General features: G+C 42.6%; 2 protein-coding genes across 7 annotated transcripts; both read left to right on the top strand.

Annotated features, from left to right (window-relative positions):
- Positions 1 to 3,220: 3,220 nt before the first annotated feature.
- On the top strand, positions 3,221 to 7,986 carry LOC115672653 (potassium transporter 2-like). Of its 6 annotated transcripts, none has more exons than XM_056313236.1 (10): positions 3,221 to 3,431; positions 4,130 to 4,235; positions 4,390 to 4,624; positions 4,709 to 4,954; positions 5,072 to 5,125; positions 5,393 to 5,653; positions 5,903 to 5,955; positions 6,064 to 6,181; positions 6,292 to 6,546; positions 6,689 to 7,986. In XM_056313236.1, exons 2-10 carry the CDS (start codon positions 4,197 to 4,199, stop codon positions 7,831 to 7,833), a joined length of 2,406 nt encoding a protein of 801 aa, XP_056169211.1. In that variant the 5' UTR covers positions 3,221 to 3,431; positions 4,130 to 4,196; the 3' UTR covers positions 7,834 to 7,986. The 6 variants fall into 6 exon arrangements, with proteins under 6 accessions (XP_056169211.1, XP_030450395.1, XP_056169210.1 ...); XM_030594535.2 differs by lacking the exon at positions 3,221 to 3,431 and adding an exon at positions 3,459 to 3,678 and having other exon boundaries at positions 4,134 to 4,235; XM_056313235.1 differs by lacking the exon at positions 3,221 to 3,431 and adding an exon at positions 3,459 to 3,678.
- A 509-nt stretch (positions 7,987 to 8,495) lies between these two features.
- Positions 8,496 to 9,623, top strand: LOC115672707 (uncharacterized). Its single transcript, XM_030594618.2, has 3 exons — positions 8,496 to 8,867; positions 9,063 to 9,126; positions 9,248 to 9,623. The coding sequence occupies exons 1-3, from the start codon at positions 8,583 to 8,585 to the stop codon at positions 9,418 to 9,420; spliced, it is 522 nt and encodes a 173-aa protein (XP_030450478.1). The 5' UTR covers positions 8,496 to 8,582; the 3' UTR covers positions 9,421 to 9,623.
- The last annotated feature ends 583 nt before the right edge of the window (positions 9,624 to 10,206 follow it).

The following is a 10,206-nucleotide window of genomic DNA, read 5'->3' as shown; positions in this document are numbered from 1 at the left end:
ATAAGGCCATGGAAAAAATTGGAAAAATATATATAATATATGAAAAAATTGAACAATCGGTTCCAATGGGACCAATATTAAATATTTTTCATATATATATTAAATATTATATATGAAAATATTAGAAAAATATATATTTATTGGTCCGGTTCGGTCCGGTCTGGTTCCTACCCTAGAATCGGGAACCGGACCGCTCGAAAACCGGTTCCACTTTTAGGAACCGGGAACCGGACCGATATTCCCGAGAACCGGACTAAACCAGTGGGTGGTTTATCTTGCTCACCCCTAATTTTTTTGTGAAACAAACGCACCCTAAGTTGCAAACAAATTGAAGAGCAAGTCTATTTATAGATGTTACACCTCATGTTGCTGATGGCCGATGGGAAGTTTGTTTAGGAATTAATTAGTAGGCTAATCGATTTGCACCGTAGGAGTTACAAGAAAAGGAAAAAAAAGATGCAAATGAATAAAGTGAGATAACCGGCTCGAACAGTCAATTCGGCAAACGTATAAGGAAATGAGACTTACGATTCTACATATACATACTTGCATATTTATGGACATAAAAACACTAATACGACACAATTTCGATTGTTGTTGTATCTGAAAGCTCGACGGCTCAAATTCAGAGTCAAATATTATTGTCATATTTAGAAGGATTGTTCTCTTGGCTAGCTAGGATGCCCCGTTTCAAAGAAGGAACATTCAAGTCAAACAAAAGAATTAGTCATTTCATTTCGGGCATGGTTGGAAAATTGTCCAAAAAGTCCTAAATCTATTGTATTTTTGTCAATTCAATTCTAAACTTGTTAGTCGTACCAATTGAGTCCTAAATATTTTCACGTTTTACTAATTGAGTCCATCCGGCCAATTTTGGACGGAAATTGCTAACGTAAACGCTGGCCTTCCTATATGGCTTTACGGGCATTAACGTGGATAGTTTTTAATAATTTTTAATATTTAAAAAATTTAATAAAAATTTTGAAAAAAATATTAAAATTATTATTAAAAATTGTTTAAATTAGCACCGACCATGTCACTAGGATAGCCAGCGTCCACATCGGTAATTGCCGGCCAAAATTGGTTGGATGGTCTCAATTGGCAAAACGTGAAAATGTTTAAGACTCAATTTTGACACAATTAAAATGTTTAGGATTGAATTGGTAAAAGTGCAATGAGATTAAGACTTTTTAGACAAGTTTCCTATCTAACTAAACACGACTTAAATGAACCCCAATATCGTAACTGCAAATATATGATTCTTTTAAATGGCATTAATATAAATATATCGATGAACGGAACGAAATCCTACCCAATGCAATGTGGGAATCATGATGAAATCATATGAATCGACATAACACGTTATACCCTGATAAGTACATACACATCTAATGAAATCCCGTATGCTTATGATTGATTTAACCTAATATACGCCGCGTGGCATGGTATGATAGGCTCGCCCCATGCATGTCAGTGTTCGATTTCAGCAGGGGCAAGATCGCACTCCCGCTTTCACTGCTGAGTGCTACTGCCTTCCTAATCGAAAAAACATTAAGAAAACGCCTTAAATTGTCAGAATCTCTTCATCCCATCTTTCTATTTTATTCTATATCAATTTGAGAAGAACGAGTTCTCTCAGGTTCATTGATTCCGTTTTATGTTTCATTCTCTCCCAGATTCTCTGGTACGTAGGTTTTTATATGATAACGCAATAGTTTTCTCGAAAACCCTCCTCCAACTCCGAGGAATCAGCTTCACCATCTTCTTCCCCCTCAAGATATTTTAATCTCTCTCTGTCTGAACTCAGGACCAGGACGGGGGACAAACATCCGCCATTGTCGGTGGCTGCTAACGCTTTCTTATCAGTACAATGTGGATTAATTTAACCTCGAAAGTTGTTGGGCCAAAATCACCGCCAGGCCATTGTCTTGAGCTCTCTCTCGAACCACTCTCCAAAACTACAGTCCTGGTCTATACTGTCCTTCCCTTGTCTCCTTTTGCTTTCTCGTGCTTTTCTTTGTTTACCCCACCTCCAATGAACCAGATCAGCATCCCAAGAAACGTTTGTCTTCTCGCTGGTACTTGATCTTGGGTGTTTCTCTAAGCTGTCATCACTAGGTTTCACATCCGTTTTAGAGTGTTGGAGAGATTCGCCACTCGGAATAACTCGTGAGTGCTTAAAGGTCTGTAACACATTCACTTGGGCGAGACGCGCGCACTACCGTGGTTCAAGCCCGTGATTTCGCATTTGAAAAATATCCACTCGTACCATTGAATAACCGCCTTCCACGATATTGCGTCCCTCTGTCTTGATATTTCAATGAAATGGCCATCACTAGCTGCGAACGCACCACGTCCAAGAAATGATTTCTGGCAAGATGGACGGAAGTGGAAGGGACCCCTTTGCTTAATGCTCACCCACATTGTAGATATCCCCTCTGGCCTTGAGCTCAACCCAATGTGATGGACCATGATGCAATGGGGGAAAAAGGTGTCTGGCTGAATCTCGAAAAAAGGACAAGAGTGGGCCAAGAGGGTGTTCATTAGGAATTAGGCACTACGGGTCTTGGAAAAATGGGCAAAAAGGGCGATGAAAGCAATAGGGGCTAGGGAAAAGGCTGGTGTGCCTAAGTGCCCCTTTGAAGGGGAATAATATTATCTTAAAAGAATCAGCATGTTCAGGCCTCATTCCCGTATGAAACTGCTGTGTGAGGATCACATGTTTCTGCCCACACATTTCAACACTGTTTTCTTTTGCGTGCAGATCTGCTGTGTCATTTACTATATCCATTCTCGCTTTTAAGGTAGATCACACTTCTTGGCCAGATACAATCTTGGGAGTTCACTTTTCTCATTTCATAATCTGCACAAACCATTCTAAAGGAACGCTTAATGTACTTTCCAATTTGAAAAGGTCCGATGCTACCTACGGAATTAATTTTTAGTAAACATTTGATACTTATCTAGATTGATCGGTCGGTACATTAAAGTTTTCTCGATAGTTTTGATTTGGTATGTTCTCGAACCAATGGACATAAACTATTGATTTCTTTCATTTTTATCATTATTGGTAAGAAAGTTAAATGTTTCTTTGGCGTTTTTCTAACCTACATGAATGCTAATTAGGTGATGAGTAACAACGAAACCATGACCCATAGTGTTAAATTTTTCACTTTTCTTTTTTTTACTCTCCCTCAGATTAGTTAAGTTCCGGCTCTGGTTGCAAACAAGAGGATTCCAAGGAGGGGTTGGTGGGATTTTAGGTGACCGTGGCTTGCTTTGCATGAGAAGATGGACATTTGATTTCGAACATGACAAGAAAACGCAAGCTTTAACAATCGTTTTATCTTTTTTATGAAGTGAGAGAAAGGAAAAAGTGGGTGGGATGTCCCCCAAAACCGGCTTAATTTTCGTGGGCACTCACTAGTTGGGCAGTTACTTTCTTCTTTCTAATGTAACTGCTTCGTCGAATCACATGATTGTGCCCTTTCGATTTTCATTGCCATCACTTCCAACGTTCTGAGGATTGAAGAAACAAGAGAACTTAAGACACTGTCAAAATCCAGTCTTCTGTGCTGTAATTTCCATCTCCTCGTCCGTTGTCCCCTTTGGGTTGTTTTCTTGATGGCTCTGTCATTTTGGGTTGGCGTTCTAGCTCAATGAGACAGCAACCGAACGGTGAGAAACGGGTTCTACTCTTTTGCAAGAAAAGGGTGCCATATAAAAAAAACACAGAAAATGAAAAGCCATGTAGCGAATATTGTCATTATGAAGTCCTTCATAGTAGTTAAAAGAGGGCCCTCTTACATTTATGGAGACTTCAGTCGAGTGATTTTAAGCCGCAGTTTCTCAAGCGCTCCAGCCAAAATCGTCGGGTTGCTCTGCTTTTGATTTCGTTCTTCTTCTGGGCTCCGGAGGTAAGAAACCATGGCTTGCTTGCTGAAATAATTTATAGGGATGTGACTCTGACAGAGCGAATGTGCCCTGCTTTTACTTTGCCTTCATCTGTTTCTTTCTTTTGTGGTGAATGTGAGCATAAGTGTGTCCTCATTTTTGGTCTGATGCTTCATTTATCTCTTGAGTTGCAAAGTTCCAGTCTTGCTTGCTGAGAAATTCTGCTTATTTGAAGGCAGATTTGGCAGCTTCATTTCTTCACCAGCAGAAACTCATAAGGAAGGTGGGGGCATCTGAGAGTTATGGATCTTGATTGTGGCAAGTGCTGGGACTCTTCAAAGGTTAGTGCATTTCTCTCGTCTCAAATTTACACGAATATTTACTTCAAATTCTTGTGCAATTTCAAGCCTATTTCAGCTTGTGGAGTTACACAGATTACTATTCTTCTAGAGAGATGCTGATTTGTTTTCGGGTTGCCTGCTAATGGCTTTTCAGAAAGAGTCTTGGAAGACAATTTGGATTCTAGCTTATCAAAGCCTCGGTGTGGTGTATGGAGACTTGAGCATATCTCCTCTTTATGTCTATAAAAGCACATTTGCTGAAGATATTCAACATTCAGATACCAATGAAGAGATATTTGGAGTCCTCTCTTTCGTTTTCTGGACCCTCACTTTGCTTCCCCTTTTCAAGTATGTCTTTATTGTTCTTCGGGCAGACGATAATGGGGAGGGTAAGCGCCGAAACAGCTAAGTGATGCTTGTTCATATTCGCTTTTTTCCGTCTCCAAATAAACTTTTGGCTCATGATGTTGAAGGTGGAACATTTGCCCTCTATTCATTGATATGCCGGCATGTGAGAGTGAGCCTTCTACCGAACCGGCAGGCTGCCGATGAAGCGGTCTCTACCTATAAATTGGAGCACCATCCCGGGACCAGAAACAGCTTGAAGATGAAATCGTTGCTTGAGAAGCACAAGGCCTTACACACTGCTTTGTTGATACTGGTCCTTTTGGGAACTTGCATGGTAATTGGAGATGGAGTGCTCACTCCTGCAATTTCTGGTATATTTTTTCATTCCCCAATTGAAAATTGTTGAGTATATGGAAGAATGCAGGTTCTTATTGGAAGCTTCAATCTCTCTGGTCTTTGACTAATTGCTTTATTGTGGTTTAATGTAGTTTTCTCTGCCGTTTCTGGCCTTGAGTTTTCCATGTCTAAGGCACATCACGAATGTAAGTTTTCGTCCAAAGTCTTAGCAGTAAGATCATTTATCTCAACCTATGCCTCTTTGATGCACCATGTCGATTGAACTGGAACTTCTAGTGTAATATATGCAGACAAAAATATTTCGAGCTCCATTTTGTTCTACCTCATTTTGAACAGTTACAAGGTAGAAGGAGTAGGAATTTGGCATTCTCATAAGGCTACTTTGAAGTAGCCATAAAGAAAATATTACAATTTTACTCGCATCGCCTATAATGAAATTCTCCTTTTTGCAGATGCAGTGATCCCGATCACTTGCGTCATACTTCTGTGCCTATTTGCCCTGCAACATTATGGCACGCATCGGATCGGATTCTTCTTTGCGCCAATTGTTTTGATTTGGCTACTATGCATCAGTGCCCTCGGCTTGTATAACATTTTTCATTGGAACCCACATGTCTACAAGGCACTTTCACCTTATTACATGTTCAGTTTCTTGAGGAAGACGAGAATGGGTGGATGGATGTCTTTGGGAGGCATCTTATTATGCATAACTGGTAAGATCTAGAGGCTTGTTGCAAGGGTCATTCTCAAGTTTTTCAATAGCACTTTTGGCGGGGAGTTTTTAATCAAGATGCAGTCTGTTTCTATTTAGTCCTTATTTTTCCGATTGTATCTTTTTACTGGTCATGAATAAAGACAAAGACCCGTCATTTGTCAAGAGACTTGGTCGACTAGTGAGGGTTTAGGGAAATTCCATACTTTAATAAAAACTGAATCTAATTAATCATTTATCCTTTCTGCAGGTTCAGAGGCAATGTTCGCTGATCTTGGACACTTCTCCTATACAGCAATTCAGGTCTTACTTTGCCTCAGAACTTTGCGTGAAATAGGGTGCTAGAGTTATTAACCTTTGCATTGAAAAGCACTCTTGGTTAATGGTAAGCATTTTGTATGTCGTTTGCAGATGGCTTTCACATTTCTAGTTTATCCAGCTCTCATATTGGCCTATATGGGTCAAGCTGCTTACCTGTCAAAGAATTACCATAACAGCGACCAAATTAGCTTCTATATTGCAGTTCCAGGTAAAGTTTCCTTGACCCTTGACAAATCTAGATCGGCAATTCGTTCCACATGTAGGACCTATGAATGACTAATTGCAATAGCTATAGCTGACTAAATTATTCGGGTGCAGAAAGTGTCAGATGGCCAGTGCTTATAGTTGCTATTCTTGCTTCTGTTGTTGGAAGCCAAGCCATCATCAGCGGAACATTCTCCATCATAAACCAGAGTCAATCACTCAGTTGCTTCCCGAGAGTTAAGGTGGTTCATACATCAGATAAGATTCACGGGCAGATCTACATTCCAGAGATCAACTGGATGCTCATGATTCTCTGCATCGCTGTGACTATCGGCTTTAGAGATATAAAACACATGGGAAATGCCTCAGGTAAACTCTGCCTTCAGTATGTCTGTAAGACTAAGATCCATATAGTACAACTCATCTGTTACTTCCAATTGTCTCACTGTCTGAATTGATGCTTATCTGTTGATTGAGTTTCTGATATCATACTTGTTTCCACCTTTTGCAGGCCTGGCAGTTATGGCAGTGATGCTAGTGACCACATGCCTCACTTCCTTGGTCATCATCCTATGCTGGCACAAACCTCCGATTGTTGCTTTGTCCTTCTTACTGTTTTTCGGCTCCATCGAATTACTCTACTTCTCAGCATCACTCACCAAGTTCACCGAAGGCGCTTGGCTTCCCATTCTTCTAGCCCTTTTCTTGATGACCATCATGTTAGTCTGGCATTATGCCACTGTCAAGAAATATGAATATGACCTCCACAACAAAGTCTCTTTGGAATGGCTCTTAGCCTTGGGTCCGAGCTTGGGAATCGCTCGAGTCCCGGGCATCGGCATTGTCTTCACTGATCTCACTTCAGGAATCCCGGCTAACTTCTCCCGATTCGTCACCAATCTCCCTGCATTCCACCGCATCCTTGTATTCGTCTGCGTAAAATCAGTCCCTGTCCCACATGTGCCCCCAGCTGAGCGCTATCTAGTTGGCCGTGTGGGCCCCGCAGCTCATCGGTCTTACAGGTGCATCGTCCGGTATGGATATCGCGATGTCCACCAGGACGTGGATTCCTTCGAGTCCGAGCTCGTTGACCGGCTGGCGGATTTCATCCGCTATGATTGGAATCGCGCTTCCGAGGGTACTAATTCGTGTGGTGAGGATGACGTGCTTCACTCGAATGCTTCATCGAGCGAGTGCAGATTGACAGTGATCGGAATGGCAGCAGCGCTCTCCAGCACGCCACTTTACAAGCTCGATGGGATCTTGGAACCAGCAAGCGTGTCTGTTGAGTTTCCGAGCACGGGGAGCGGTGGAGTGGCTGACGAAGTCGAAATGGAGCCCATCAATGTCAGACAAAGAAGAGTGAGGTTCGCAGTCGACAACGACAATGCATCAGAAAACGATGCTCGACCCGATATGGGACATGATTCGCCCATGCGGGGAGAGCTAGGGGACTTGGCAGAGGCTCAACAGGCGGGGACGGCGTTCATACTCGGGCATTCCCACGTCCGGGCAAAGCAAGGATCGTCGATCCTGAAGAGGCTGGCCATCAACATCGGGTACAACTTCCTCAGGAGCAACTCTAGAGGCACGGACGTGGTACTTAGAGTGCCTCCAGCGTCACTTCTGGAGGTTGGCATGGTTTATGTAGTATAGAAACCTCTCAAGTTGGTATGGTATAGTTTTTGTCTCCTCATTTTACTACAGAGGAAGACAGGGTGAGCGTACTGATTAACTCTGCAGAATTGTAATTACTTCCATTGACAGAAGGTTCAGATGGAATATTAAGAGAGAAAAATTGTTCAGTAATTGTAAGTATGAATTGGGAAGCCCCTCCATCTCTCTCTGATATTAGATCTAATCGATTTCATTAGGTTCGAACGTCCGCAGAATCACACGACATTTCTTATGATTTAGGGTCGAACAATTTGGACATTGACCTGTTTTGGGATGTGCATGACATTTTCTATTTAACATTAGCACATGACATTAAATTCCATTATCTGGTCATGCAAGGTCAAATAAATTTATATAAATTTAAACAAATTTCAATAGAAATCCCCGAAAATATGGCTCGTGTGATTTTCTCAAGCAATTATGGGCCATCCGTTTCTGGGCCAAAGATATTATTGCTGACACGCTAGACTTTGAAGCTCCCAAAAAAGGGCAAAATCCTCTGCTTTTTCTAACTTCAATTTTTTGGCTTTTTCAAAGTATGACGGAGAGCCACGTAGTTCGTCAGGAACCATGGAAATCCCCTGTTCTCTTGTCCAGTGATTCTCCCACTCAAACCGACACAGTACATACGCAAACTCATAGCGAGCAACATATAAAAGGCCGAAGCAGAGCAAAAGTAGAGAGACGCAGCTATTCAGGGTACCCGAGAGAAACAGGGGGAAAGAAACATGGGACTGAGAGCTCTTCCATTGCCATCTTCACACGCCGCTGTGAGCTATCTTCCGCATGTTGCAGGAGGTGTGAGGGTTAGCAATTATAAGTTCAGGGTTTTGGCTCAATCGGAGAAGGGGAAGAAGGAAGAGGGCGAGAAGAAGAAGCAGAGCAAGCAGTCTCTGTTCGGGAGTGTGACCGACGCTCTTGACTTTGCTCAAGTGAGGTCTGCGGAAGATGCTGAGCTCCTCGAAGATGCCAGAGGGGCCACTCGGTCCGGTGGCAGGATGTCCAGGGAGCAGGTCCGATTTGACTCTCCAAGTTCAAATCTTTCATTTTTGTCTTCTACGTATACAAACATGTGCATGGATATGTGTATATATTCAATCTTTATTAGTTCAGAAAATACAGTGTTGCTTCCACTGTGCTCTCACTAATGTTCTGCCTTGAGAAGTATATGCTGTTATTGGTAATGGGCAATGGATGAATTTGTGCAGTATGGGGCTCTCAGAAGGAAGATTGGAGGGACATACAAGGACTTCTTCAAATCGTACGTCGAAGGTGAACATTCGACTCTTCTCTCTTCGAGACTCTCATCAGTTTTTGTGTTTTTTTCCGGGCCAGTAGAGCATCGTTTCCTGAATCTCAAAAACCTGTTTTCTTTTGCAATGGTGGGGATTAGTGGATGGGCAATATGTGGAAGAAGGATGGGTGGACAAGACATGCAGGATATGCAAGAAGGACACCAAGGGTGAGGCAAGGCAGGTGGACAAGCTTGGGAGATACGCGCATGTTGCTTGCCTAGAGAACTCCAAGTCATCAGGCAACTTCTTCACCAGGCTCTTCTTCAGATGACAGAACAGAACATGGAAGCTGCTTCTTAATCTCCTTCTCTAGTTGCATGTCACACATAGTTTGGTAGACCAATTGGTACCCAAGTTTATATAAATGTATGTTCTGTTCAGGCATTTCACCAACATGGTTGCTCCTATCAAGTCTTCCAATTGCTGTGAGAGATAGGCTGTTCCCTTTGAATGGATACAGGTTGTTTTGCTCTTTCAATTCAGATGAAATGTCACTTCGTTTAGTTTCTCGAACCGCGTTGTTTTATAAGGATGACTAAACTGTAAGCTCCGATTCGTTGTTCTATGACGGACAAGCTTCTATCATGTCAATACACATTAAAAGCAACTAATCACATTGATAGACACGATCATAGCTCTGACGGTTCGACAGACAATCCATCGTTCGATTCCGTGTGGGAAAAAAGAAGAAGCAATTCATGCCCTTGGGGACCCGACCGTCGAAAATACTTAACTATTTGGGTGGGCTCGGATAAGTAACCTCCGGTGAAGCGCCGGGCCCAAAACGACTAGGCTTGCCTAGGGTCGCCAACACCCCAATGTCACCGATGTGAAGTCTGTATCATAAAATCGGCAAAGCTTGGGGGTATGATCCTTTGGACCGACCGTCGGCCTGTTCATCGATCAGGGCTAACGCGCAAACGCCACCGTCGGGAGCAATGACCACAATCGAAGATCCCGTAAATGGGCCGAAAAATGGAGGCCCAGGTCCTCTGGATTGGGCCCAGGCCCGTCAGGCGATGGGCCTCGAAGGGCAAGGGCCGAGGGAGATGGCGGG

Source organism: Syzygium oleosum, unplaced genomic scaffold, assembly GCF_021117445.2.
Source record: "Syzygium oleosum isolate NSW1041296 unplaced genomic scaffold, Sole_v2.1 Sole_v2.07, whole genome shotgun sequence".
Taxonomy (NCBI): Eukaryota; Viridiplantae; Streptophyta; class Magnoliopsida; order Myrtales; family Myrtaceae; genus Syzygium; species Syzygium oleosum.
Note: the sequence above shows the minus strand (reverse complement) of the source record. Positions and strands in the feature narration are given on the sequence as shown.